The 27,742-nt window shown below is 60.4% G+C and overlaps 12 protein-coding genes across 12 annotated transcripts; 6 read left to right on the top strand and 6 right to left on the bottom strand.

Moving 5' to 3' along the window:
* Positions 1-1,327: 1,327 nt before the first annotated feature.
* Positions 1,328-2,373, top strand: COLE_01265 (uncharacterized protein; the record flags this gene model as incomplete). The annotated part of the gene is made up of 2 exons (XM_018426134.2): positions 1,328-1,628; positions 1,661-2,373. The coding sequence occupies 2 exons, from the start codon at positions 1,328-1,330 to the stop codon at positions 2,371-2,373; spliced, it is 1,014 nt and encodes a 337-aa protein (XP_018283054.1).
* Positions 2,374-3,361: 988 nt separating this feature from the next.
* COLE_01264 (uncharacterized protein) lies at positions 3,362-4,875 on the bottom strand (the record flags this gene model as incomplete). Its single annotated transcript, XM_065626138.1, has 6 exons — positions 3,362-3,638; positions 4,110-4,313; positions 4,351-4,433; positions 4,466-4,505; positions 4,746-4,792; positions 4,840-4,875. 6 exons carry the CDS (start codon positions 4,873-4,875, stop codon positions 3,362-3,364), a joined length of 687 nt encoding a protein of 228 aa, XP_065482632.1.
* Positions 4,876-6,634: 1,759 nt separating this feature from the next.
* On the top strand, positions 6,635-8,552 carry COLE_01263 (uncharacterized protein; the record flags this gene model as incomplete). The annotated part of the gene is made up of 3 exons (XM_018421700.2): positions 6,635-6,713; positions 6,765-7,108; positions 7,143-8,552. The coding sequence occupies 3 exons, from the start codon at positions 6,635-6,637 to the stop codon at positions 8,550-8,552; spliced, it is 1,833 nt and encodes a 610-aa protein (XP_018283056.1).
* Positions 8,553-9,097: 545 nt separating this feature from the next.
* On the top strand, positions 9,098-9,734 carry COLE_01262 (uncharacterized protein; the record flags this gene model as incomplete). The annotated part of the gene is made up of 2 exons (XM_018427292.2): positions 9,098-9,456; positions 9,569-9,734. 2 exons carry the CDS (start codon positions 9,098-9,100, stop codon positions 9,732-9,734), a joined length of 525 nt encoding a protein of 174 aa, XP_018283057.1.
* Positions 9,735-9,972: 238 nt separating this feature from the next.
* Positions 9,973-13,350, top strand: COLE_01261 (uncharacterized protein; the record flags this gene model as incomplete). The annotated part of the gene is made up of 11 exons (XM_018427291.2): positions 9,973-10,262; positions 10,294-10,634; positions 10,670-10,712; positions 10,745-10,899; positions 10,938-11,529; positions 11,562-11,805; positions 11,839-12,259; positions 12,292-12,364; positions 12,400-12,589; positions 12,646-13,208; positions 13,245-13,350. 11 exons carry the CDS (start codon positions 9,973-9,975, stop codon positions 13,348-13,350), a joined length of 3,018 nt encoding a protein of 1,005 aa, XP_018283058.1.
* A 908-nt stretch (positions 13,351-14,258) lies between these two features.
* COLE_01260 (uncharacterized protein) lies at positions 14,259-15,891 on the top strand (the record flags this gene model as incomplete). The annotated part of the gene is made up of 3 exons (XM_065626137.1): positions 14,259-14,774; positions 14,814-15,350; positions 15,385-15,891. The coding sequence occupies 3 exons, from the start codon at positions 14,259-14,261 to the stop codon at positions 15,889-15,891; spliced, it is 1,560 nt and encodes a 519-aa protein (XP_065482631.1).
* Positions 15,892-16,756: 865 nt separating this feature from the next.
* Positions 16,757-17,758, bottom strand: COLE_01259 (uncharacterized protein; the record flags this gene model as incomplete). Its single annotated transcript, XM_018427298.2, has 2 exons — positions 16,757-17,013; positions 17,047-17,758. The coding sequence occupies 2 exons, from the start codon at positions 17,756-17,758 to the stop codon at positions 16,757-16,759; spliced, it is 969 nt and encodes a 322-aa protein (XP_018283060.1).
* A 408-nt stretch (positions 17,759-18,166) lies between these two features.
* Positions 18,167-18,947, bottom strand: COLE_01258 (uncharacterized protein; the record flags this gene model as incomplete). Its single annotated transcript, XM_018421701.2, has 4 exons — positions 18,167-18,391; positions 18,621-18,675; positions 18,790-18,829; positions 18,866-18,947. 4 exons carry the CDS (start codon positions 18,945-18,947, stop codon positions 18,167-18,169), a joined length of 402 nt encoding a protein of 133 aa, XP_018283061.1.
* Positions 18,948-19,435: 488 nt separating this feature from the next.
* Positions 19,436-20,773, top strand: COLE_01257 (uncharacterized protein; the record flags this gene model as incomplete). The annotated part of the gene is made up of 7 exons (XM_018421702.2): positions 19,436-19,551; positions 19,753-19,860; positions 19,896-19,989; positions 20,026-20,116; positions 20,202-20,320; positions 20,537-20,652; positions 20,704-20,773. 7 exons carry the CDS (start codon positions 19,436-19,438, stop codon positions 20,771-20,773), a joined length of 714 nt encoding a protein of 237 aa, XP_018283062.1.
* Positions 20,774-21,253: 480 nt separating this feature from the next.
* Positions 21,254-22,027, bottom strand: COLE_01256 (uncharacterized protein; the record flags this gene model as incomplete). The annotated part of the gene is made up of 1 exon (XM_018427299.2): positions 21,254-22,027. One exon carries the CDS (start codon positions 22,025-22,027, stop codon positions 21,254-21,256), a length of 774 nt encoding a protein of 257 aa, XP_018283063.1.
* Positions 22,028-24,241: 2,214 nt separating this feature from the next.
* On the bottom strand, positions 24,242-24,697 carry COLE_01255 (uncharacterized protein; the record flags this gene model as incomplete). The annotated part of the gene is made up of 1 exon (XM_018427303.2): positions 24,242-24,697. The coding sequence occupies one exon, from the start codon at positions 24,695-24,697 to the stop codon at positions 24,242-24,244; it is 456 nt and encodes a 151-aa protein (XP_018283064.1).
* A 410-nt stretch (positions 24,698-25,107) lies between these two features.
* COLE_01254 (uncharacterized protein) lies at positions 25,108-27,191 on the bottom strand (the record flags this gene model as incomplete). The annotated part of the gene is made up of 4 exons (XM_018421703.2): positions 25,108-26,228; positions 26,309-26,592; positions 26,748-26,906; positions 26,938-27,191. 4 exons carry the CDS (start codon positions 27,189-27,191, stop codon positions 25,108-25,110), a joined length of 1,818 nt encoding a protein of 605 aa, XP_018283065.1.
* Between the last annotated feature and the right edge of the window lie 551 nt (positions 27,192-27,742).

Raw genomic sequence — 27,742 nt, 5'->3', positions numbered from 1 at the left:
TGACGAGCTACAATCGGCGGCGAGCATTCTTCTGATGGCGCTGACGGCTGGAATACGCGCTAGGCGGGCTTGGGCAACCTATCGTTCGGCGAGAGATGCGCTTATCGTGGAAGACCGGCAGATACTATGGGGAGATCAGTTGGGGTTTGGACGGTGAGCTTGACGAGATCCTAACCGTGACGCGTGTAAATCGGCAAAGTACAGCGATTTGGTCGCCATGTCAAGGCGCACAGACCAGCCATTATTATCTCGAAATGTAGTTGATGGAATCACAATCACACCGGTCGCCCGTCTACAACGCACATGTCGCATCGGCCACTCGGACGACCAGAAGTTAGGGAAGGCGATCTTGGCTTCATTCGAGAAGCCCCCCCATCAAGGTCTAGGAGCGAGCCCTAGCCCATTAGTCCCGCGACGAAACCAAGAGTCAGGGAACCCACCTCGTGACAAGCTTTCATTCGCCTATCTCACGTCAGCATCTGGACTTGTGCCATTGTGCAGGGGGACGCACCTTGTGGCGCCGCCGCTGGCGGCGCTCGCTTACATGCAGCCCTCCCCACTGCCACATCACATAGCCAACCCAAAGTGCGAAGCTCCATCTTTCACGGAAATGACAGGGAGAAATGTGCCGGGGAAATGCCCACCGCACAGGTGGTCAGGAGAAAGGCCCGGGGCAAATTCAAGGTTCCAAACGCCAAACGCTGCCCGGCTAGGAAATTGCAGGTCGAGACAAGGTCTGTGAATAAACCTTGACGTGCGCTGCGTCATGCCCGCGCCGCCAGTGTGCACGCCAAAAGAATCGCAGCTCCCGAGAGTTGCGAGCGCTGTGCGCGGGAGGTCTGCGATGTGCAGTGGGCCTGGAGGACAGCGCAGCGCCGACAAAAGCGCTGTTGGAGCGCCACAGAGCCTTGGGCTGCAGGAGGGCCAGGAGAAGGACGAGTTCCAATTGCAGCGCCCAGGGGCAAATGTGTCAACAGAGGCATCCCAGTCACTTGGTCACTACCACTCGTCCTCTCTCCTGGCAGCCTCTGGTGTATCTCATGACCTCTTTCTTGGCCCCTACGCCTCCTCGCAGCCTCACCTCCTCCTATTCAGGCTCAGCACCTCATTTGGACCTGATCTCCTGACCTGGATCCATCAAGTGACGAGAGCACGTCTCATGTTGGCAAGGCTGCAAGAGACCGAGGTCGCTGCATCTCAACGTAAGAGCTCTATATGACATGATGCATCAGTGCCTTGTTACGCTGCAACTGTTGTTCTATTCTTCTGCTCTCTAATCTCCTCTGCAAACACTCCATCCCCCGTTCATCGCTCTCCATCGCCAACCATGCCGTCGTGGCTCCAAGGAGTCCTCAACACCTGCCCGCTCGCAGCAAAGTTCAAAGGCGAGCGCCTGCCTATCCCCCCCGAGCTCCGCCAACTGCCGTACTTTGAGAAACGGTTCAAGAACAAGTACGCACACTTGTACAAGGCGCATGACGAGCGCGGCCTCAAGTGTCCCATGGACGTCAAGACGATGGAGGACATGGTCTCGTTCTGCCAGCATGTCCTGCGCTCCGATGACATCCTCGCCTCCACAAAGGATGTGGCCAGAGTTTTCCTGGCTCGAGTCTTGAATGTGTATAATGGTGTGTAGCATCTAAATCTAACTGACCGACAGCGCAGCATCCAGTGCCCGGTGTGATGGATGAGGACGTCTTTGACAAAGAGGGGAATCTCAAGCACGAGGCCGCCAAGCCGGCACAGACGCAGGCGGCGACAGATGAAGTGGTACAGGAGAAGCAGCCGGCGCCGGCGCTCCGCCCAGAACAAGCCGAGCAGCTCGAGGTTGCGGCCGTACGTCTGTCAGCGGAACAGGACCGGCGGCGAATGCGAAGGCTGGAGCGGCACATTGTGAAGCTTGAGGCGCGGCTTACCCTCCTGGAGCCGGACAGCGATGCCGATTCTCAGAGCCCAGTCAACACGGGCGCCGCAAAGCCCTCCCTCGACGTTCCGCGGGAAAAGGAAAGAGACCGATTCGGCAAGGAGCTAGTTGTCGGTGCGGGTGGCTTGGCGCGAGCAGGCTCTACCGCCACGAGCGGAGCACACAACCGCACGCCGTCGTCTGGCGTCGGTGGCAACGGGGGTCTCACGCGCGCAGGGTCAGGTGCCACCGCGAACAGCCACGGCAACGGGACAGTAAAGGACAAGGAGGCGCGCGATAAGGAGCAGCGCGACAAGCCAGAACGGGACATCATGCGCGACAAGGACCTGCGCGAGGCCAAGGTGCTCCTCCGAGAAGTGCCCGTCCTGAAGAAGCTCGGACGAGGGACACCTCCCCCGCCGCTCCGCACACCGCCGCAGCTGCGCACCCCTCCGCCAGTCGTGCGGTAGCGCCGAGCGTGTAGCACATACGCGGCCACTGTACCCCTTAATAAGCCGCTGCGGGCTCTGGACATTGTACGTTTCGTCTTATGCATCGCCCCTCGTGGTCACCATCGCTCCGCTCCGCCACCGCTGTTGACATTGCGAGCATGACAGGGGATGCGGAGGCGAGTGGGGGCATGACGTTGTCTACATGAGGCCGTTCCTGCCTCATCCCTTCGGTACCCAACTACGCTCACTCCATCCCTCATGCACGAGGGGAATTACGTCAACCCGCAACCTCAAACACCAGACATGAGACGCCACCCCGCATCCCAAGCGTCGCCACTGCATCAGCCGCCCAGAGTAGCATGAACAGGCAGTGGCAGAGATTACCAGCATTCGCCGTCGTGTTTCATCGTTGGCAGTAACCTGGTGACCTGACTGCCGGCAACATGAGGAAATGTAGAAGACACCGACATAACGAGACATTTCGGGCATCGCTGGTCACCGTGGAGCGGGCTCCTGTGCCACTACTCGGTTCAGACTTAGGACATTTATCTGAATCGCCCGTATGCACATTACGATATGCCGCAGAAAGGACAGAAGAGGCAGAGTTGCCCTTACATGTCCGAGAACAGATGGTGTCTCAATCTCGGCTGGCCGTTCAACCGGTGATGATCTACGCACGCCAACATCCGCCGAGATCGTGCGCAGCGGTGTAGACGATTCCGCACCTACGTGACTTGGGGCGTCATGACCGCTCCCACGAACGCTTTTGTATGGGTCTGCGGTCATCCCAGCTCCAAGCAGCAGCCTTCTTGATGTACTGAGAACTCAGTTGCGACAGCCTAGGCGTGCGGGGAAGCGCTGAGAGATCTGCTCCAGCGATCAGTGTCCACCGCTCACGGCGATGCGGCATAATCCTCCTTGTTAGTGCAGAGCGGCAGCAACAGTCTATACACATGCAACAAGCTCGTCTGGTGGTCCAAATGTGAGGGGTCGGGTGTCGCTGAGTCTATGCGGTGCTAGCAGGCAGCGGCGCCTCGTGGTCAACAGGTGGATCGACGGGTGATGGTGCCGACCTGGCCTGGTCCGCGACCACCTCCTCGAGGTCGACCGTCGCACCGTCGTCGTGCGCATCAGTGCCGTCGCGTTTGCGCAGGGCAAACGGCTGCCCAGGAAGTTCAGCGATGATGCGCTCTACCTCGGTGTCGTGGTGCCCAAGGCTGAGCCAGCCGGCACGCAGCCCGTTGGACACGACTGTCTTGAGGGTGCGCTCGAGGGCCTCACTCCTGTATAGCGACATGTGCGCGTAGAGAGGCGGAAAAGAGCAGTCGTGGTGGCCACGAGTCCGTAGTGTAGCGTCGAGATTGCGATTAGGAGGGCGGGTCAGCTCTGATACCCGAGAGTTGACCAGTGTACACACGACCGAGCATGCGAGACGGATGCGCCGCACTCCAGGCCGCACCCTTCCCGACCTCACTGCGCAAGCCCACTGCGCAAATTAACTGCGCGACCCCACTGCGCCAATGCATTGCGCCACCCCACTGCGCAGTTGCACTCCGCACAAGTTGCTCGGCTTTCCGCCTCGCCAGCACGATTGTGGCGGGACCAACCACAGCGCTGGCGTCACGATTCCACCGAAATCCCTGCCCCCGCCGGTGTGCATCTCGAGTCCTCCTCACACACATGGCTGGCCGAACTCGGGGTGTACGTCGCGTCTCACCGCATGTCCGTGACCTTCCTCGGCCCCAAAAACTCACCTCTCCTGTAGGTGCCGCACGTCCTGTGCAGCGTGCTCGTTGAGTTTCTCCACGGCGGCCTCGAGGTCCTCGAGGCGATCAGTGACCTGGTCTCGTCGCTTCTCATTCTTCCGCGAGGAGCGGTATGTCTCGCCGAGGACAAGTGATGCTCCGAGAGCGAACAGGAAGGACTCGGCCATCATGGACGCGCCATTTTGCACGGCCCTTGGAATCAGTGGCTGCTCGATGGTCGCATGCCTACTTTGCTTCGTTGAGGGGCTTGATATTCTTGGCCTCCTCGTTCAGCAGCCCCATGCGCATACGCGCCTCCGTACGGTGCATCAACTGCTGTCAGGCTGCGTCAACAACGTGCGCACCTGGGCAAAGTTGACGCAGATGCGCCGGAAGCTGTCATGACTGCTGGGCGCAAGCGTCGAACGTGTTGTGCACGGGTATGCGGGATCCGGGTCATAGTGGGAGGGAGGTGCGATCGGTGAATGTGTTCATTGTCGGCGCGGACGACAGCCGACGGGAATCAATCACGCAGTGCAGGGTGGAGCGGACCGAACGGAGACGAATGCCAAAGTGGGGAATGACAGAAGCAAAGGGTGTCACGGGTCAGCTCTGGCAGCGGTAGCGTGAGTGCGCCCGACTCACGTCACGGCCTGCTGCTTGATAGTCGAAGCGATAGGCTTGGCAAGCGTCTGCGAAGTGAGCACTCTGCCCTATGCAAGCATGAGCTGTGGCGCACCTTGACGGCCAAGCTAAAGATCTTGACCGACGCCATGGTCGCGTGCGCAGAGCGGTAAGAGGTGACGAGGGTGGCTGGGGAGAGCGCAAGTCGAAGAGTGCGAGTGGAGATGGTTGGAACGGTGATCGGCAGGCCCCGCACGTGGCCGTCATTGCAAGGGCAAGCCACGCGTCACCTCGGCACCAAGTTTCTCCGCTCCGCTTCGCCTCCGCCCACTCATTCCGGTGGCCATGCATTCCGCAGTCCTTTATTAGAAGCGTAGAGGCCGTTTAGGCGCAACGGCGCTGCTCGGTTGGTTGCCGAGATTTTCTGTATTTACCAGCTGCAGTTGATGTGTTATTATACAGCTTGAGGCGGATGTGTGCCTCTGCCAATGTCTGCTGATTGGCAGAACAGGTTGACTGACAAGCCAATTACAAAGGAGTGTCTTGGAGAGATCTGCACGTGACCCATGACCCAATCGTCTTGGCATGTCGGCCAAAGATCGAGATCCTGCCGCACCCGCTTGCGGCGCGCGGCTCATGCGAGAGCTCGTGCGAGGGTCCAGAAGCACAGGGGCGGAAGCGCAGCGGCCGCTTGCGCCTCGGGCCATGAGGCGCTCGATAAGGCGCAAATCTTCTTTGTCTCACGTACACCTATCTAGATCATCAAACACGTGCGTGCTTCAACACGGTAGTACGGTAGATTCCGGCGGCTGGTCGATCTTCCGCGTTCATGACGCGATCCGTCGCGCCTGGCATGTCGCATTCTGCAAATATCCCATGAATGGCTCGGCACTCGCCGCACTCGCCGACCAAGAACGTGGGAGACCGCCCTGTTCCAAGTTGGGCGCCATCAGTATATGGCTCCCAACGTGCCAAGCAAAGATGTGCTAAATGCAGATAATGTGCTGCGGATTGGATAAAGAGTTCAACATTTACATTTTGCTTGGCATTTGCAAGGTACGCGCGGTCACCGAGGCTCGGTTGGGACAGTTGATTGAGTTGGTCCAGACATTGAGACGGGCTCCGTCCGTACGCTGCCGCTTCCGCCTCACCCAAAGACCTCCACTTCGCCCTGCTCGCCTGCGCCCACCTCACCATGTGCCCCTATTCGGCTCCCGGGGTATTCTCCCTCCAGGACGCAACCGGGCTGTCGCGTGGCCGGCTGTCTGCTCGGTTGTGTGGCATTCCAAGAATCCGACGAACGTGCGTCAACAAAACTCATCTGTCCACTCACCACCGCGCCTTCGACGCCACACCGATCTCTAAGAATGCTTGCCCTCAGCATTCTGCGTGACATAGTAGAAGCAGCTCACTCTGATTCTCTGATGAAATGTGGCCCGCCTAACGTGCCTGACGCCGCCAGATCCGCAGTTGGAGCTCAAGTGTAGGTTCCGCGGCGCTCCAGTGATGAAAGCGCCGACACGAGTCTTGGCCACGCACGTTCGATGTTCAAAGAGCACCGAAATATCCATATCCATGCTCGGCCTCGTGTGACCGTAGCCGCGGAGAGGCAAGAGACCGCTCACTGCGGGCAATGCGCTCGGGTGCAATCGCCAGGCGAAAGAACTGCTCGAGCGAGAATGGCGCATCCTGACCGCTCACCGTCTTCGCCTCTGCAACAGCTGCCTGTATAAAAAGACAAGGCCTTGTCGCACTAACCCCATCACAACCTTCACAGACGCCCTCGCCACTTCAGCGTCCTTTCATACACTCACAGCTGGACCAAAAGCGGAAGACTATCCGCCTCTCTTACTTCTCAGCACCCTTCCTTTCCTATCCGATCTCCACAGTACATCGGCGCCGTCATCAACATGCCGCTCCACCAGTACGACTACGTACTTGCCATCGGCACCTTTTTTGCCCTACTTGACGCATACAACAACGGTGCCAGTGAGTGACCACTGTCTGGCCCGAATATTACAACTTTACTGACAAGCGCAGACGATGTTGCAAATTCATGGGCCACTTCGGTCTCTTCTCGCTCGGTCAGCTACCGGCAGGCGATGATCTTGGGTACCATCTTCGAGATGCTCGGTGCGATCACCGTCGGTGCCCGTACTGCCGACACTATCAAGAACGGCATTATCCCTAACTCTGCCTTCCGTGGCGACGCCGGTGTCCAGATGCTGGCTTTCACCTGTGCTCTTGCCGCCGCCTCGAGCTGGGTGATGTGGTGCACCCGTCACTCCGCCCACGTATCTTCCACCTACTCCCTCATCTCCGCTGTCGCCGGTGTGGGCATTGCCACTGTCGGTGCGAAGAACGTCCGATGGGGGTGGTACGGGGTATGTGCACGACAAAGGTGGTTGCTGACAGCAGGGTAAGGGCCTCGGCGCCATCTTCGCCGGTCTCGGTATGGCTCCCGCTGCCGCCGGTTGCTTCGGTGCCATCATCTTTTCTCTGATCCGCGTCGTTGTCCACGTCCGTCGTAACCCTGTCCGCTGGGCTGTTTTCACATCCCCCTTCTGGTTCCTCATCGCCGGTACCATCTGTACTCTGTCCGTTGTCTACAAGGGCTCGCCCAACCTCAAGCTCAACAAGAAGCCTGCTTGGTACATTGCCTCGGTCACCCTCGGTGTCGGCTTTGGTCTCGCTCTCCTTTCTGCCCTCTTCTTCGTTCCTTACCTGTACTGCCTCGTCATTAACAAGGACAACGACATTCGTTGGTACCACATGTTCCTCGGCCCCCTCAACTTCAAGCGTCCCCGCCCTCAGGGTGAGAACGAGGCCCGCGTCCGTGACTATGCCGTTGTCCAGAACGACCCGGACATGCCGGAGGAGAAGACTGTCTACGGCAGCGAGTCTCCCAACGAGGAGGACTTCAAGGGTCTTCCACCCGCTGCCATCGATGGCACCCCCGCCATGATGGCCACTCCCGCCACCCTGGTTCACGGCCGTGAGGCTCAGCAGCTTTCATACCGCGAGATCATGGCCCGCAACGAGGAGCGCTTCCACGCCAAGCTCCGCAAGAAGCGCGGCCCTCTTGGCTGGGCTATGCGCACTCTCCACGAGAACCCTATCGGCAAGGGCGAGATCTACGAGAAGCACAACATCATTGCTCTTTTCAAGCGTATCCCCGCGTACATTGTCTGCGGCGCTCTCTACGGTCTCCACTACGACATCCACGCTGCCCAGTCCGGTGTTTCCGGCACCCCCGAGGGTGACCGCATGCAGCGCGTCTACGGCAACGCCAAGAAGTACTCGAACGAGGTCGAGCACACCTACTCCTTCGTTCAGGTCCTGACCGCTTGCACTGCCTCCTTCGCCCACGGCGCCAATGACGTCGGTAACGCCGCTGGTCCTTGGGCCGTCATCTACACCGCCTGGAAGACTGGAAATGCCGCCGCCGCCAAGGCTCCCGTGCCCATCTGGCAGCTCGCCTTCCTCTCCGCCACCATCTCGGTCGGTCTGATCACCTACGGCTACAACATCATGAAGGTCATGGGCAACAAGATCACCTACCACTCTCCTTCGCGTGGCTGCTCGATGGAGATGGGTGCCGCCATCACCGTCCTCGTCTTCTCGCAGTACTCGCTTCCCGTCTCCACCTCGATGTGCATCACCGGTGCTACCGTCGGTGTCGGTCTCTGCAATGGCACGCTTAAGGCTGTCAACTTCCAGCGTGTTGGCCTCCTCCTCTTTGCCTGGATCATGACCATCCCCATTGCCGGCACAATCGCCGGTCTCCTCATGGGTGTCGTCCTCAACGCTCCCCACTTCCGGTCTTAGGCGGTAGAGGAGTACATCCTGGTCCCACCAGCATACATAGAGCCCCCGGACGCTGGCGGGGGACTCATAGATACATGTTCTATATTTGGGATGCCATCGCGCATGTGTAGCATCAACTGTCGTCGCCGCGTGCTTGTCGAGTGCCCCCGAAATGTTTTCTTGGATCCAGGTGGTTCGAAGTGCCACTCGTCACGCCACGGATGATTACTATAATAGGGCGCGCGTTTCATGTTTCCAATTGCATCATCAATTGGAGTCTCCACACAATTTGATTCCGCTCCTCCTCTTATCTTGCGTCCGTCACCACCACAGATCGGCCTCCACTCTGTGTGGCTTCCCTCGTCGTGCCATCCCATAACCGGGCACCGCATCCCCCTTTTGCATCTCCTTCTTCTCTACTCTATCTTCTCTTATTATCTCCAGCCCTCCCACTCTCCCGCTCTTCCGCTCTTCCACTCTTCTACTCTTCCTCTCTTCTCGACTTCGGCACTGCTATCCCTCTCGCAACAACAAAACGATGCCGGTACCCCCTCCCACGTCCCTCCATGGCACCGTTTCGTCCGCCGAGTGGTCCTCGGGAGAAGAAGTCAAGCCGCTGTCCACCATTCCCATTTCCGTGTCGCCAAAGACCCCACGCAAAGGCATCCAGTTCAATGGCAATAATCACACCCCAGGAAGCGGTAGTCGACATCGCATGGTCTGTGCTGACGACAGGTCGGAGTGCAGCGGGGCGACTTGCCGGGATGCAGCTTCGCACTCCGAACAAGGGCGAGGCTGCGCGACGTGCAGCTTTATCATCGCCTTGTTATGACGCAAGCTTTGCCACGACTCCCTCGCAGCCCTCCGGTCGCGGTACCAGTAGCGACAGATCTGATAGTAGGGCGAGGACGCCAGGGGAGATAGGGTACGTCCACGTCCCCCCGGCTGTCACTTCCACGCTCTCGTCTTGCATTACCTTGTGTCACTGCCGTTTCTTCTGCAGCTACTTCTGCCTTCGTTAGACACTAACAAAGCAGAAGTGTGACCCCCAAGACTCCCTCCACTGTCCGACACTATGACAGTTCTTGCCGTACTCCGCAGCAGGAAGCCCGTTATGCCGCCCTCCAGGCAGGCTTGAACCCCGATCGGAACTTCCCGAGGCGTGCCATACTCCGCCCCCGCTGCGAGGCAGCTCTGTACTGACAACTCGGCTCGAAACCTCACCTCGGCGTTGCAAGCGGTGGTGCGCGATCGCAAGCGTCCGTCTCATCACTGGAGCCCCGATCACCCTCTAGACGCCATCTCTCTGGAGGACACCTTCCTAGAGCTGGTACCTTCCAGCCCGCTCCAGAACGTGTTCAACTCGCATAAAGTTGCCTATGGAGTCCAGTGGGAGCTTGAGCGCACGCTTCGATCTCTCCATTCGTCGGTTGGAGTGTCCATGAATGACATCACTCCAGGTGATATTGTGCAGTTGAAGGGGCCGGTGATGGACGCCATGCACCGGATTCCTGCCGTCGTTCGCAGTGTCTGCTGTCGAGCCGATCCAATGGGAGGCGATGTTCCACTGGGCTTCAGCCGGCGCATCGCCGCTTGGGCAGAGATGGATCGCGAGGAATCTGTAATCATGGACAATTCCAAGACCTTCGACGGCGTGTTCAATACAAGTGCAGAATGGCCGTACGGGGGCCGACTGGTTTACGCCTTGGGAATTCAGTACAACAAGGACCGGTGAGCAATAATGCTGACCATCTGACGGTAGCCACCGGGCAGGAGAGTCTTTAGATGCACTGTCGTCCCCTTTCAGCTTTGACCTCCTTCCCGTCACATCGCCATCGACATCAACCCGCCTCGCTCGCCGCTTCGGATCCCGGCGTATCTTAACTCTGCGGTGCAAGAATGTTCCTCGCAGGAATGGCGCCCGTGAGAAACTGTTCACTCTGTTTCGAGGAAGGGCGCTTGTTCTGTTCGGCCGGGTGTTCCGCGTCATGTGGATAGGGCCAGACTCGGAGAAAGCCATCGCCATCCAAACGAACGAGGTGCCTCCCTGCGGTACTGCTCTTGCCGAGCCGCCCATGCCTAGCTTCTTGAACATCATTTTGGGTAAGAAGTCAGCCATTGATTTGCTGACAGCACAGGGTTCAATTCTTTAGACGCAAAGCGGTCGCAGGCGATGGCCAAGTGAGTGTGAGGCCGGCTAGGTTGACCTCCAGATGGGCTTCTCGCATACAACTCATCCAATCCGACTCTGTACCAGCCGCCATTGTCGATGCCGCAAAGATCATCGTGGTGCGCGACCTTACTTGCGACGGTGCCGGCTCTCAACCGGGTACTACCCAAATTCTGACAGACGGGTGCGGACTGATGTGTACGTTAGGGTCGGGAGTGTAGCCTTGCTGACGGAAGCGGCAGCGCTTGCACTGAGGATTAAGCAGCATCCAAGCTTTACGTATCTGCCCGCGCTTCCATCGGCTATCCAGATGCGTTTAGGCGGTGCCAAAGGCGTCCTCGTCGTCATGAGCCCTCAGGAGCAAAACGTTTATCCGGGCATAGACGTCGTTCTGCGAGACTCGATGGTCAAGTCTCATCCCTCAGCACGCTTTGAGCACGATCCGTCAAACTTCACCCTCGACATCCTCAAAGTTGACGGGCTGCGCATCGGTTCCACATTGTCGAGCGAGCCGGCAATTGTCATGGCTCACAATGGCGTCCCACAGGAGGTGCTTGTGGGGAAGGCACGGAGGAGTATTGCTGAAATCGGCGAGGCCTTCGCAGCAGCACCTCACGACGACGAAGACGAAGTTTCCGCGACAGCGCGACTGCTTCTGTCCGTGTATCGCAGCGGCGGAGTGGGCACTGAGCAACGCAAGCGCGAGGTTCTTCGAAGAGGACAATCCTGCAAGGTTGCTGGTTTAGTGTCACGGCAGGTGGACGCGGACGACGAGATGGATGATACGGATGACGGAGATGACGGAAAAGATCTGTCTCCCGCAGAAATGTACGTGATGAACGTGACACTGCTGACTTCAGACTCTACCGCATCATCCGCTCGGGTATTCAACCTACAGCCGATGAAGGAGGCTGTGTCTACGCAGCAACCCAATTGAGGCAGCTCGTTAGCACACTCACTCTTCGAGCGGCCTGTGAATATCGCATCCCAATCGAACAAAGCTTATCTGCTCTCATGGTTCCGGATACAGCCGGGGTGTTAGCACCCGACGAGATCTTTGTGGCCTTTGGCCAGGAGCAGCCTCTTAACCCACTTGACTGTCGGGTGCGTGACGCCAGGAGCCCAGCTGATAAGCAGCGAATGACCTTCCTGGAAGGTGACTGTCTCGCCTACCGATCACCTTGCAAGTTGCCGACAGACGTCCGCAAGTTTCGGGCGGTGGTTCACCCCGCTTTGCTGCATTTGCGCGACTGCATCGTTTTCTCAGCGCATACTGCTTTGTGTGGCCAATCTCCAGCCAGCTTCCTCGGTGGCGGCGACTACGACGGCGACGTTGCCACCGTTATTTGGGATCCCGACATCGTCGAGCCTTTCAGCAATGCACCCGACCATATGGCTGTTGAGCCGCCGGGATTCGAGAAGGCAAACTTCGCCAAAGAGATTGTGACAGCTGATCAGTTCCTAAAGGCGCTTGACGGGAAAGAAGATTCGGTCATTGCTGCAAACCTGCAGCACTTCCTCCTCGGCCACCTCCTAGATGAACAGCTAACAGGGCAATGTGAGCCTTTCTGCGTTGCTGACTGACAGAAGACTCCGAGATGCATGCGTGTGCAGCATACACTCGAGGCGTCGAACATCCAGAAACCCTGCGACTGGCACGGATGTGAGTCGGCCATACTTTGAACCAACTCACGGCAGGTTTTGCCAAGTCCTTGACTCCAGAAAGAGCGGTCTCAGCGTTCTGCCAGCGGTGAAAAGGCAAGACATGCAAAAGTTCAGCCACAAGGTTGCTTGGCGCACGGAGAAGATGAAGGCTAAGGGCAAGGACGAGTACCTCAATGACGATACATGGGAAGCCGTCCGCCCTCATCACCTACCCCCGTTTATTGTGAGTTCCAATAAGTGATCGCCGTGAGCGTTACCTCAATCAGCCGCTCACATAAGATGGACGAGATCAGCGCCCAGGCTCAGGCCGCCCGTCTGGAAGTTCTGCGTGACTTCCCAGGACCCAACTTCCCCGGACGCAAACGCGAGCTCATCCCTCTCGCGGGGATGTATAAGGATGCGTCCTTAATGGCAGACAAATGTCCCGCAATCGCCGAGCAGCTACGGCTGGTCGAAAGGCACGTGAAATGGGCCTGCGATGTCTTTCCCTTAATTTTCCATTGGAAGAATCTGGATCTGATACAGCACTACGCCGACACCGTGCACCGTTCTGTGCCATCTGCAGCTAGTGACGGCAACCTAAGCCGACAGTCTAGCACTGTGAGCTTGGCGACAACGGCGAGCTATGCGAGTCGCGATTCGGGTCCTGGGAAGGGACGGCGCATTCCACCAAGCATCACACGGGCTCGCCTGCGCGAGCTGCGACGGATTTGGCGAGACGGTCTTCGCCCAGCGGACGTGCATGACTTGGTGGTTTATCGACACGAGCGGACGCTCGCCGAACTCAAAGTCTCGTATGCTGTGTACCTGTCCAATGCGGAAGGGCGGTCTGTGGTCGTGCCGTAGGTCCAGCTATGTGGCAACCTGCTGACTCGTAGCTTCCATGTTGACCTGGAGACAATCTGCAACATGGCTGCGGAGGCGAGAGGCCCGACCGCGGCGATGCCAGCAACAACTGCTGCGCTCTTCCGGCCACGGCACTAGACGGTACATGACAAGCTGTTTGTCTGTAAAATCGGATCTCATGAATATTTGCGTAGCGACAGCTCATATGTGGGGCGAGTGATCGGCAACTTATCTGGCTCGGTGTTCAACCAGCTCGCGTCACCCCTGCTCTACCAAGCTTCTCGCTCTGTTTACCCCTGGTACTACGGTGTTTCCTGCGAGTGCAGCGCAGCCGGCCACGTTGATTCTCCTGGGCCAGAGGTGGGAGAATGTAGCTTGATGACCGAGAGGCGGAGCCCGACCGCCGGTCTCGGAGCTAGTCCGGTTATCCCCGTTATCAGAGAGTTGAGCCTAATCAGGCGTTCCATGCCCACTTATCATGTTCGTCATTCCTTCGTGCCGAGACATGTGCTTCGAAGCCGAATCAGCACGTCCGTGCAATCGCCGGCGATAATCGATGATGGAACCGGGTGTGTTCTTGGCTTGCCGAGGGCTTCACCGCGAGCTCCGCCGCGACCCGTGCATCCTCACTTCAACCGGCCGCCGGCCCGGGTCTTAGGTCCTCGTTGACCTATCCTAGGTACACGTCGGGACCTGTTCGGCGTCTCTTGATCTATTGAGCGGACTGGCATTCCCACAGGTCATGGAGCCTACCCCGCCTGCCCACCTCTACTGTTGTCACGAGAGCACACGTTCACGTCACTGGTGGGCGCGAGGTGAGCATGGTCTTTGTCATTGGTATGATACGATGTGGCTGGCATGCTTCCCACAAGCAGGGAACGGCGAGGGGAGCAACGAGGACCAATTGTGACCTGTCACCTGACCTAGACGACCTCGGCACTCCATACGTCCTTGGCGGTCCGCTGCGGAGTGTGAGATTAAGACCAGTTATATATAGGCAGGCTTAGCGACATGGGCTCTCCCACACACCTCCCACTCAACTCATCATGGCCAAGCCCGACGGAAAGGCACTTGCTCAGAAGGCGATCGCTGCGCGCGACGCTACCATCCCCCAGGAGTACCTCCTCCCCAAGTCAGCCTACCCGCTGCCGAAGAATCGCCGGGGGCTGCTGGAGAGCTCGGGCATCCTCAAGCCCAAGGAGCTTGAGATTGTCGACCTAACCCTCATCCCACTCGCCAAGGCCATCGCCGAGAAGAAGTACACGGCGGTGGAAGTCGCCACGGCGTACTGCAAGGCTGCCGCCATCGCGCAGCAGGCGACCAACTGCGTCCTCGAGCTGTTCCAGGACGAGGCGCTCGCCGAGGCGCAGAAGCTCGACGACCACCTCGCCAAGACCGGCAAGGTCGTCGGGCCGCTCCACGGTGTCCCCATCTCGATCAAGGACCACATCCGGCAGAAGGGGCACGCGGCGCCCTGCGGCTTCCTGTACGCGGTCGACCAAATCGCCGAGGAAGACTCGCACCTCTTCAAGGTCCTCCGCGCCGCCGGCGCCGTGCCGTACGTCCGCACGATCAACTGCCAGGCCGTGATGCACCTCGAGTGCCGCTCGGCGTGGGGCGCCACGCTCAACCCGTGGAACGCCGACCTTGTGCCCGGCGGAAGCACGGGCGGCGAAGGCGCCCTCCTCGCCATGCGCGGGTCACCGCTCGGCGTCGGCTCCGACATCGGCGGGAGCGTGCGCTCGCCCGCGGCCGCGTGCGGCATCTACTCGTTCAAGCCCTCGATCGGGCGCGTTCCGAACACGGGCGCCGAGACGCTCTCCGCTGCGGCGGGGTATGAGGGCATCATCTCCACGCTCGGGCCGATGGGCCGCAGCGTCGAGGACCTCGAGCTCATCATGCGCATTATTGCCGACGCTAAGCCTTGGGAGTACGACCCGAGCCTGCACGTCAAGCCGTGGCGCGAGATCAAGCGGACGGGCAAACTGCGCATCGGCGTCCTGCGCGACGACGGAGTCGTGCGGCCCGTTGGTGCGATCAACCGCGCCCTCGAGTACGCCGTGGACAAGCTCAAGGCCGCCGGCCACGAGATCGTCGAGTACAAGCCATACGAGTCGGAGACGTCGTGGGATATCATCGTGAGCGAGTGTAATAGAAACACACTGACGCCAGACCAAGCTCTACTTCCCAGACGGCGGCAAGCTGGTTTACGACTCGCTGAAGAAGGCGGACGAGCCAGCCGACCCCATGACGGACTGGATTGTGGGGCAGGGCCGCGAGCTAGACCGCGACGAAATCATCGACCTCGTAGCCCGGCGCGACAAGTACCGCATGGCGGTGGCGGCACACTGGCAGAAGGCGGGCATCGACTGCCTCCTCTCGCCGGTGGGGCCGACCCCCGCGCCCCTCCCCTTCACGGCCAAGTACTGGAACTACACCAGCTACTGGAACCTCGCCAACTACCCGGCGGGCGTGTTCCCCACAGGCCTATTTGTGGATGAGAACGACAAGAAGGACACCAACAAGCCGCGGAATGAGAAGGAGGAGGAGATCTACGCGTCCTACGACCCCGCCAAGGCGCAGGGTGCGCCGCTGTGTCTCCAGGTTGTCGGGTATATCGGCCACGAGGAGGAGACGCTCGACGCCATGAAGACGATTGTGAACGCCGTGACGAAGTAGCAGTTGTAGAAGTATGCAATTGGTCAGAAGGGGTGGAGCAGTTGAGTCAGCTGGCCGCGTTTGGTTTATCGTGGATGAGGGTTGGCAGCGCACGGCACCGATGAGGCATGCCTTGAGAAGTGAATGCTAGTGGGGTGGCTGAGAAGTTCCCACAGAAGAGTGGGTTGCGAAGCCACAGAGAAACGATCCACAGATGACTGGTGGCCTTGAGTGGGGTGTCGCTGTGATACGCGATGACCCGAGCCGCCTGGCAATCGCAATGATCTTCACTCCGCTCACGGCAACGCAAGGTTGAAGTACAAGCTTCAACCCACGATGATGGTATTTCATCCTTGCTCATCGCTCGCCCTCAACCACACACAACAACCTTAGTTGCTCCCCCAAGCGGCCTCTGTCCTTACCTCCCATTAATTACTCCTCCTCGCGGCGCACTTGTGCAGGAGACCGGCATGGCAATAATGCGGGCGGTGAGTTTCACCCCAGGCTGCTGACCCAGGTGTCTGTCTTCTCCACATCGTCGGCAATAGCAGCCGTTGCCTATGCTGTCTCCGCGATCTGTGATGCAGCGATCTGCGCCTTGTGCACCCGCTCGGTTGGAGAGTGTGGGATTGCACTCGCATGCACTCTGACCACTACTCTTGTACCTCAATCATTGGTGTAGTGCCTCCATTTGCGCTTGCTGTGGGTGTCTCATAGCACTGGCCACCCTCATAAGCATGCTTTGCATCGTTGGCCGGCGTTGTGCATGCTTTCGCGTACGCCTTCTTTGCTTTGCTCCAAAGAAGAGACAATTGGGAATCAAAGGGACTCGTCGCACGTAAACACTTTGTCGCCCTGTTGCTCTAGAGGACGCTGATGCGAGACATCAGGTGATGCTCTCACAACTGGCGTGACTCCTCACACTCACACTGTCTGGTTCGCTCTCCTCCTCCCCCTCCCCCGACAACACACCTCCGTTTCCCGAGGAAGCTCGTGCGCGCTCGGCCTCATCTCTCACCCAGTCATCATGTTCCCTGCTCGTACGCGGTAACCCGTTCATGGGTGGGCCTGGAATTTGGAGCAGCCTCCCACACCAGTGACACGTGCAAACGCCAAAGCGAGCGAACACAGGGCAGCACTGGCCTGCCATCAGCCTCGTGCAGCACAGACACTCACGGCCCATGTTGACGCCGGCCCAGTTGCCGCGGCACTCGTCCGGGTGCCATGTATCGGGGATGGACGACTTCTTCTTGGGAATGCTCGAGGACGGCCACTTCAGCGGAGACATGATGGGATCGGGGCGTCTGAGGACTGTGCCCGGAAGCACGTGAAGGGCGAGGCTGCTTTGGGAGCGGGAGCGGGAGCGCGACCGCGACCGCGAGGGCGAGGTCGCGTGATAAAGGGATGTAGGCGGTCTGTCGGACTGAGGGGTTGGGCATTGGGATGAAATGCAAGAGGAGGGAAGGGAGGGGGATGTGGGTGGCGTCTCATCTGATGTTTCGCACAACGTTTCGCCCGGCGCTTCATCTGACGTCTCACCCATGTGCATGACGGGCCGAGTGTCTCTGGGGGAACCAGAAGCAATGCGGGGAACAATGTTGACTGCGCGCAGTGTGGACTCGCTCGCAGTGGAGACAGATGGGGAGGAAGAGGCGGACGATGCCGCGTTTGCTGTCCCGCTGTTAGCATTTGGCGCGTTGAGGCCGCTATCAATTTGGCTGTCGACATCCTGCACGTCGTTCATATCTGCACCTTCGCCCTTCGGCAACATGGGCTTGGGAGAGAGAGCCATGTGCTGGTAAACGAAGGTGGAGAGCAAGGAAGGTGCGCGAGTCGGTCGGTAGGTGTGATGGAGTATGAGATGGTGGATGAGTCGATGGGTAAGCATCAAGGGAGTAGCACGATGGCCAGATTTATATTCGTGAGCGTGCGCTGGCGCGCTGGGAAGCTGCACGCACACGGAGCGGCACACGGCACAGAGCGAGAGAGCGGGGAAAAGTGTGGTGTCAATGTTTGTTGGCGTTTGGCTGCCAGCCTTTAGTACTGTGTGTCACCCCCCGGCCGCGACGCGCGGCGGCCCTCCGAGAGACAATGGCGGGACAATGTTGAATTGGTGAAAGAGGCACTAATGATGGCGCGTGAAGAATGCATACCAGCCGACGTGTCCTGTATCACGTGAGCGAGATGAGAGCTCGCGGCGAGCGTGGCGAGCATGGCTTGAGAGCTATCGCCAGCGACGTGCTCATGCGAGCCGACTGCCGCGTACCGAGGGAAGGCGGAGGATGTAGTATTCAATTCAATCGCCAACGGCCGTGGGGCCGAGATGTGCTTCGATCCACGCATCCAACGTCTGCTCTCCTCGTTCGGGGAACCAGCCGTAACGGCGCACATCGATGCGCTCGCCCAGCCCCGCGACTGTCTCAACCTCTACACCCTCGGCTACGAGGCGATCGCGCTGGCGGGCGACACCGAGACCGCCATCTCCTCGGGGCGAGATGACGCCCTTGGCAGAGATGACGCGCTGGAGTGAGCGAAAAGAAGCTGATCAGGAAGAGGTGGACCAAACGACACGATGCCTGAGGGGGCGGGGAGAGGTGTTGCACGGAGAGACAGACGAGAGCGCGATGAGAAGACACCATGCCCAGATTAGAGCAGTGGAAGAGGTTGCGACACTTTGCCGACCTTCCCTGCCCAGCTGCTCATGCCACCCACCCCAGCTCTCATGCTCGGTGCATTTGACGCAAACTTACATGCCACGGCACCGTGCTTTCTGTTGGCAGCGCCTTCATCGCGTTGCCCACATGTCTATCGTCAGCGCCGGCCGCCGAGAAGACGAGTGAGCTTGCGATAACTGAGCAACGGGAGTTCCAGTATAAAAAAGCGGGGGGGAAATAAAGACCAAAGATTCAAGAGACACACCGTGAGTAGTTCGGATATCCAGCAAGCTTGGCGATGTGGCCTGCGTTCAGCACATTTCGGCATACAGGCAACTAACCGTACGTCGTGACTCGCCCATGTGGAATAGCGTGAGCGATTGCGTAGGCTCGCGCCGTGAGCTCCGCGACGTTGTCCGCCATGTCGAGTCGCTTATGTTCCGATGAGAAGACAAAGTGAGGAGTTGAGCTGACGGAGGGGAGGAGGTCGGTCGAAGGCGAGGGTGGAGGTGGAGGTGGATGAGTGGATGAGTGGACTTTGGCTTCGGAAAGGGGCGGCCTGCTCCGCATTCCACCCTGCAGAGTCAGGCACGTGCATGTCGCAGGTGATTCATCAGAATAACAGCAATCCTAATCTGTCTTAATTAAAGCGGGTTTAGTGGTTAATTCTGTTATTTAGCCCCTCCTCAGCTCATGTGCGTCCAGGTTCTTCCGCGATCCCTCGAGATCTCCGCCCTCCCGCCATCATCAACCTGCCCCTTCCTTCCCCATTTCACTTCCATCATCACCGTCTCCTCTCAACGACTCATTTAACATCTACACCAGCTATCGAGGTGGCTTTGCCATCTTCCACCTCCTCTGCTTGATCACCTCCTCACCCTCATTCTTCGCATCACATGGTCATCACCGAGATGAGTATCCCTCTCTCCGTGCTTGCGCCGGCCGCCCCTAGCCCCACCCTCACACCGCCAGTGGGGCCGTGGGTACCGTCCGAGCCTCCGAGCGACATGCACGTCCAAGAGTGGAAGTGAGTGATACATCATGGACGGAGCCAGCGGGTGGGAAGAAGGTGGCATTTCCAGCGCCGCGCGCCAGAGCGGGAGGATCTTCGAGATGCCAGCGGCAAGATGCCACGGCCCGGTCAAGTGGACACTCGCACCGACCAACGCCCTCCTTGTGCCCGCTAGCCGACTCCATCCTTGAGACCATGGATGAGCACTGACGCCAGGTATGAGATGCGTCGCGAGGCGCAAGCCATCTTGCCCAACCTCTTCCTTGGACCGTTCCAGGCAAGCACCAACTTGGGGCGTCTTCGTGAGAAGCGCATCACACACATGTAAGCCTCCGGGTGCGACAATCAATTGACATCAGCCTCTGCTTGCGAGACTCTGTCGAGGCGCGCCTCATATACCCAAGGTTCCCGACAGAGTTTGTCTACTTGACACTTGATGTGGCCGATTCGGATGTGAGTCCGACGCCGGAGATGAAGCGCTCACAACAGGGCCAAAACATCATCTCGATATTCCCGCGCTGTAGGGAGTTTATTGACATGGCAATGGACGCAGGCGGCGCGGTGCTTGTTCATTGCAACAGTGAGTGGCAGCAAGTTGGCAGCGTGCAATGCCCCGCTCGGTCTCTCGGCAGCGGCCGCTCTCAAATCCCCCCAGCTAATGCCAGGTGGCATAGCGACAGCGCCAGCGATCGTGATGGGCTACCTCATGTGGAAGTTTGGATGGGATTACCTGCTCGCCCTCACCTTCGTCCAAAGCAAGCGGTACTGTGTCGCACCTGCTAGTGTGAGTACTCTGTCGCATCCTGACTGCCCCACTTCGCTCTTCGTCGTCAAGCCATCACACTAGCCTCCGCTGCACAGTGATGGTAGCCTCTGCTGCAGTCATCTCTGTGTAGCGCGAGATGCGTTGAGACACTAGTCGAGCTGTCGCCGCTGGCCGGTCCAAAGCCTGGACCTAGCTTCGACACCCTGACCGTTCGCCGAATAGAGCTAACGACAGTTCGAGGCCCAGCTCCGTGAGTACACTGCGATTGCGCAGGCCCACAAGGCGTTGCCCGCTGGATCACGCTCGGGCATCGGCGATCACAAGCGCGCCTTGGAGCAAGACAACGAAGAGTGCGTCATCCAAGCTGATATTGATGTCGACATGAGCACAGCTGACAACAGGGGGGCACCACCGAGGGGTGCGAGCAAGCGGCGCCTTACGGACGATGAAGACGACGTCGAGATGGAGTAGACACACGGGCTTGGCGCAGCCCAGAGGCTCTCCTTGTCCCACAGTAACATGTCCCGGTCTCGTCTTTTCATTCTGTCCTGCTTCCACATCAATCAGCCTGTCGAATTGCTCTGGCCGCCTATCGCTTCCAACAATCCGCGTTCTGGACGCCACATCACGCCACACGCCACCGCCCACCATCAAGTACCCTGCATTGCCATACCAGTGTTCCCCTGACTTCGGCCACGCCTCGGCACTGCGCCTAACAATCTTGCGGCTTCAATCTCTTGTTCTTATTCCCATGTTCTGTTGTACAGGAAAGATCGTTACGAATGTGCATGTCACAATTACCACTACAAGGAAACCCAGGCGCGCGACCCAGCCGCTGCCTGCTGCTGACTTTTCGATTACTGCGAGCTACTACACAAATGCCAAGATTATAGGCTGCGCCCACCCCAAATACCTCGCCAACGCGTCCATCGAGCCGTGCGTGGCACGCGCCTAGATCCAGCCGGGCTGCGCGACCTGCTGCTGCACGCGCGGTGACCGGCCGATGTGTGCCGAGTTGACCGCGTGCCCTGCACTGGGCCTGCGGACGATGGAGGGGACGGCGTGCTGCGCGGGCACTGCGGGCGCCTTGGGAAGGCGCAGGGGCGCCGTGAACGAGTGCTGCTCAAACTCGGCCGCGTCGTAGGGGTTGTACGATCCCGGCGCCTCCCACGCGCCAGCGGGCGCAAACACGTCCGGGTTCTCCCACTCCTTGCGCGGCGGCGGGCCGACCATGCCGGCTTGGATGGCGGCCTCGACCTCGCGCCGCTGGCTCTTCTGCCGCCATATGCTGACGGCCTGCGCGATGCCCTCGGGCGTGTGCGGGACCGGCACGCTCGCCGCGTCCGAGTGGTACCCCGAGTGGCCGTGGCCGGAGGAGGAGGCGGCGCGGCTCGCGGGTCTCGAGTGCCCGCGGCTGCCGTTCGACGTGTTCCGGCTCGGCGGGCGCTGCTCGTAGCTTCTCGGCGCGGACCGCCGGGGCTGCTGCGGCTGCGGCTGCGGCGAGGGCTGCGCGTACGGCAGCATGCTCGGCGCACTGCTGCCCATGCTTGGGCGGCGGGGGTGGGCGTAGCCCTGCACCGGTGGCAGACGCATTGGTGCGTCGGGGAGAGGCGAGGTCGACATTGCGGGCGAGGTGTATGGGCTCGGGGCAGAGCGGAGAGGCGCCTGCATCATGTTCGAGGCGTAAGGCCCGGGAGACGGGGCCGAGCGCGGCTGCATATACATTGATCCTGCGGAGGAGCGGGCAGGCGCATAGTGCGACGAGGAGGACGAGTTGGAGCGGCTCTTCGTGCCCGAGTAGGGCTTGATGGGAGCCTCGAGGGGCGATGTGGGGGCCGAAAAGTCGATCACTTCTTCGGGAACCTCATCCTCGACGGGAGGTGGGGGGAGCGCGCGGCTAGGGGAGCGGCGGCGCTGGGTCACGATGTTGTCATGGCTCGCGGGGGAGGGCGAGCTGAATCCGGGGAGGAGGCTGCTGGGCGTCGAGGCCAGGTTGGACGAGGGGTCGAGTAGGGGTTGGTGTTGGGCGTGACGAGCACGTCGGGAGAGATGCTGGAGTGGCTCACGTCGTTGGGGTAGGACCCGCGAGCACGGGGGGTCATGATGAGGCTTTCGGGAGGTGTAGGAGCGCGTTCTCCATTGTCAAGCGTCTCGAGCGCTTGACTGTCCATTGTGCTTTGGGACCGTGACTCGCTGCCACTGCGCTCACGACCGGACGCCGCGAGGGGCGAGCCAAAGTCGAGCCGGCGGGAGGGCGGGGACGGGAGGGATGGGGAGGCGACGAGGCGACGAGCGGAACTGGAGCTGGGTGAGCCTGGCAGTGTGGGCGTACCGGCGCGCCGGATGTGATCGTGGTCTAGCATGCCTTCTGTGCTGAAGAGACCACCACCACCACGCCCACGCCACCCCGGCTGGGCGGCGGGAGAGCAGGGGAAGATGAGCTCATCGAGAACGGTCTTGGGGGTGCTTGGCTTCTGGAAGGCCATCCACGCGTCGTGGCTCCGCCACGGCTGGGATGCGAGGTCGCCTGCAGAGGAGAAGGGAGCGGCAGCCTTGGCTTGATCGCTGTCGGCCCAAAGAGAGCGGGAGCGGCGGCGTGTCTTGTTGGCTGCCTGGGCTTGTGACTGGGCCTCAGCCTCGGCGCGGCGAATGTGGTCTGGAAGTGGAGGGAGTTGGGGCGGCGGGGTGCGGCCGCGCTGCTCGTCCTTTGCGGCTTTGAGAGACGCCTTGGAGCTCTTCTTGCGGAGGAAGAGGCCCATGTTGGCGGTCGGGTGAGGTGGGAGGTGGTGGGGAGGGGAGGGGAGGTGCGGGAGTGGTGGTAGTGGATAAAGAGGATGTGAACAAAGGGGGAGGATGGGAGATTGACAATGGCCAAGCCTAGACGAAGAATCGAGAAAGGATGGGCGTGAGCGACGGAGCGACGGAGCGACGGAGCAACGGAGCGACGGAGGCCGAGGAGGGCGAGGAGTAGAGTGATAAAGTGTTGGAGAGAGATCAGTACGACGAGAAAGAGAGATCGAGAAAGAGAGATTGAGAAGCGAGTACACAGACGCTCTTGATACGCTCCCCCGCTCCTCTCCCCACCATCCACAACAACACACACTCCTCTACTCTGCCTGTCTGGGCCATGGGCCTCGCCTCTCACGCAACCCTGGCTGGGCTGCCTGCATTGACTGCACGTCAACTCTCGAGCTCTCGAGCTCTTGCCCTCGCGTGCCTCTCTTTCCCGTTACAACCAGAGTGGGAGGAGCCGCAGCAAGACGAGGACGAGGACGAGGACGAGGCCGAGGAGGAGCGTCGAGAACAAACTTGGGGAGGCGGGGAGACGACAAGAACTGCCAACAACAGGGTCGCAGGGCGCGTCCTCTGCCCTGCAGCCGTCCTGTCCGATCCGGTAACTCCCTGGATCGTGGCTTAGTCTTCCCTGAACAGTGGAGGTCTCTCCTGAAGTTTCAGTTCCAACAGACGTGACACCTCTCTCGCACTCTGTGGGCCTGGGCCTGGACAAACCTCTATTTTGTATTGTCCTTTACAACCAAATACTAATGGATGCGAGTGCGAGCACCTTGATGCACCACAGCTGTGCGCTGTGCTCTTCTCTCTTCCATCTCCTCCGCCATCTCCGTCTCACTCGTCCGTCTCCGAGCAAACATCCATCTCGGACTCTCACCAGTCAGCCAACGAGAAACTCTGCGCCTCCGACGTGATACGTGAACATGCCAGCCAGACCCCACTCTGCTGCCCAGCATGCCCAGCATGCCCAGCATGCCCAGGCCCATCTATTCTGTGCACCCCAAACTGCCCGATCCGTCGTATATACTTGGCACCGGTATGACGGCGTTGACGAATGACGAACTCGCGAGAACTCATCTCCGACGCCCAACGCCAGACGCCGTACGCCAACGCCGCCAACGCCGCCAGCGCCTCATGCCTGCGGCCTCATGCCAGGAACGGGCCGGAACGGTGTGCCTTGCTCTCTGTCTGCTTGTTTGCTGCTTGTCGTTTGTCGCGGCGTCCCGCACTCGCGTCGTCATGAGCAGCGGCGACACGGACCATGGATACGGCGCTGCATGTCCTGCATGTCCTCCTGCATCCGCCTTGTGTCCTCTGGACATGAACATTGCACCTGCCCACAGCGGGTGACGGCAGCGCGCGTCCGCGGCGCTCAGGGCTTGTCTCCCGTGACTCGCGTCGCCCCAAAGAGACCGTCTCCCGCCCATCCCACGTCCATCCCTCGCATGCCTCGGCGACACCCTCGCGCCTCTCTGCTCCGCCCGCACCCTGCGCCCGTCCGGCGTGCACAATGGCCCAGTTCCGGCCCCGGCCCGATGCGACCCACACGGCCTGGCGCATGTCGCATGCGTCGATGGTAGCGGGCAAGCTTAAATCCTCCATCTTCGCCGGGCGTGCCTCGTCAGCAAAGTTGGTGGGCCTGGCGGCGAGCGGACTCGGCAGCACCGCCTGAGCGAGCCTGCGTTCGGCCCGTTACAGGCACACGACGCATGACGCGGCATGCGGCGCTGATGTTTGAGTCGCCGTGATGCGTGACGTGCCGGCCAAACATACAGTGGTCATGGAGAGGCACCGCTGGGTTTGAGGTGAGGGAACTTGTGGTGAGGTACATGCCGGTCTTCTCGCAGAACACCGAGCGCAAGTGAGACTTCGAGAACGCGGCCGGCGTGGCCGGTAGAGTGCCATGGTCCCTTGCAGCTCTTCGGGGCAACCGCGATCAAAGTAGAACAGAGATATTAACATGGCGGTATATACTGATGTCGCTGTTATAAGTCGGGCAGAGTATCAAACGGCTACAAGAGAACGACCACCGCGCCAAGGACGACGGAGAGGAGGACCGCCGCGGCAGCGACAGGCGCACCAGCAGCGGCCGCGCTGGTGCCCTGCCCGCCCGCGGGGGTGGACGAGGACGCGGGCGGCGCGGCGGTGCTGTTCGTCGTGTTGCTGTACAACTGCCAGTCCCACTTAACCTTGTCGCCCCACAGGCCGGCGGGGCATGCGCCGAGCGCATACTCGTTGCCGATGTTGAACACGTCCGCCGTGGTCGAGTTTGCCGTGAACGCGCGCCAGCTATCGCCGGGGTTCCCGGTCTTGATGAACGCCGCCCAGAGGGGGCGGACGTCGTTGGCGAGCGCCGAGGCGTTCGCGCTCGCCGCCGCGGTCGCGTTCGGCGCGCTGTCAAAGGTCGGGTAGATGTCGTCACTGTGGCACACGGCGCCCGTGTTCACGCAGTATCCCCCCGCGTCGTCGTTGAACGCGTACGTCGTCCCCTCGGTCCATTCGCCGAGGTAGATCCTGCCGCCGGCCGCCGCGTACCGCGCCGCAACGGCGTGCGATACGCAGCGCCACACCGCGTCCGTAAGCGAGATTTCGAGCGAGGTGCGCATCCCGTCCGGCCCCGCGACGAGCGGATACGCCCCCGAGTCGAGGAACGCCTTCGCCCGCTCCGTCCCGAACAGGCGGTTGAGCGTGAGGTTGAACACGAAGCTGTTGGCGATCTGCGCGCCCGCGATAAAGCTGTCGATGAGGTATCCGCTCTCGTTGCGCGTGTACGTCAGCATGACGGGGAGCGCCGAGACGTTCGCGGCCAGGTTGGCCGGGCTGTTGAAGAGCGCAGTCGTCGGGTCTACGGGAAGCGTGCTCGTGTTGAACTGCGGCCGGAAGACCTCGCCCAGCGGCACGCCCGTGATGTTGAACGGCGCCGAGGCTTCCACCTCCTCCTGGACAGAGAGCAGCGTCGCGAGGCTCACATTCTTCAGGCACTCGCCCGTGCAGTTCGCCAGCGTCGCGTTGCCGTACACCAGCTTGCGCAGGTTCGCGGCGTTCTCAAATGTCTGCGTGCCGTAGTTGATGGGGTCGGACTGGAGGATGAGGCCGCGGAACAGGCCCTTGGCGGCGGGCACGCCGAGGAGGGCTTATGTCAGTGCGGGGGACGAGATTGGGGAATAGAGGAGCTCAGCTGCATTCCGTGCAGATACCGTGACGTAGACTTACTCCTGGTAAGTGATGCACCCGCACTTTGTCCGCCAACAGTCACGCGCTCCGGGTCGCCACCAACCGACGCGATGTTCGCCTTGACCGTGTTGAGGGCAAGTACGACGTCGCGCACAGCAAGGTTAGGGTCGTTGACAGTCGACGCGCCATCGGGAGGGAGGAAGCCAAGCACACCGAGACGGTACTGCAGGAAGACGACGACGATGCCGTCGTCGATGGCCATGCGAGAGCCGTCGAAGCCGGCATCCGACGCCGAGCCGCCAGTGTACGCGCCTCCGTGGATCCTGGCGTCAGCCTCATCCCGGCGGTGCGTGCCAATGTGCTCAGGCCGGCCAGCGTCCGTGGGGCAGGCATCTGGAGATCTAATATTCCGTTGGGAGCGCGTAGCCGGCCCACCCGCGGCAATCCACAGCCGTGTTTCGCTCAAAATAAGACTCACCAGACAAAGACGGGAAGTTTGGACTCGGCCGTCGCGTTGGCCGGCGCATACACAGTCATGAAAAGGCAGTCTTCGTCGTACGCCTGCGGCCCGCCGCGGAGCGACTGGATCGCGTTCTCCTGCGGGCACATCTTGGGGAACACGGCCGCATCCACGCCGCTGCCGTCAGCCCCGCATCGCACGCACGCACTCCTGGTTCGCCGCGACACTGTGCTCCCACCGCCCGGCGCGTCCGTAGCGCACCGTCCAGCGGCAGGCCGCGTCCTCGGCAGCGCCCGTCAGCTGTGTCCCGTTCCAAGTGCCGGTGCACGCGGCCGCCTGCCGCGCTACGTGCCGGTCCTGGTATCCGCCGTGCGGGGACAACGCGCGCGGCGCGCGCTGCAGATACTCGGGCGTGGCCGAGGCCGTCGCCGCGAGCGCGAGAGCGAAGAGGGGGGCCCACATGCTGAATGGAAAGAGTTGGGATCGCAGGTCGGCCCATCGCCGTATATATTCTGTAAGATTAAGGGTCGCGATATGAATAGCGTCATGTGCCGTACGAAACGGCCATGCCCGCCGGCTGACGACCCCGGTCAAAAACAGGCGATCGGACTTGCGCAGTTGGATGACACACACGTCGGGCCCACATGCCTCATGCCCCGCGGGGCGGACGGGCGGCGCGGGCGGCTTGGCATCTGTGGTGCGACGGAGTTTGTGTGCGCAGCCATGCACAGCACATGGGGACAGCAGAGTCGGAGCGTCGTACGCAGCGACGCAAGCTGTAGAATCTGACTATTCTCGCTCACGTACTCATCAATCCAGCTGTCCGATTATTCGGGTAAGGCACTTGCATGCGGTTCCTCTGCGACGACGCGGATGCGGAACTTTAGCCAGATGTCCAGCATGGGCAGAGGCAAGTGGGCAGCAATAGGCTCAACTGACATCAATGTGTCCGATCACTTGTCCCTTCACGACCCCTACTCGGGTACAATGTGTCCGACGACGGTGCGTAAGTA

Source organism: Cutaneotrichosporon oleaginosum, assembly GCF_008065305.1.
Source record: "Cutaneotrichosporon oleaginosum strain ATCC 20508 chromosome Unknown ATCC20508_contig01, whole genome shotgun sequence".
Taxonomy (NCBI): domain Eukaryota; kingdom Fungi; phylum Basidiomycota; class Tremellomycetes; order Trichosporonales; family Trichosporonaceae; genus Cutaneotrichosporon; species Cutaneotrichosporon oleaginosum.
This window is presented reverse-complemented; position numbering and strand designations above follow the sequence as displayed.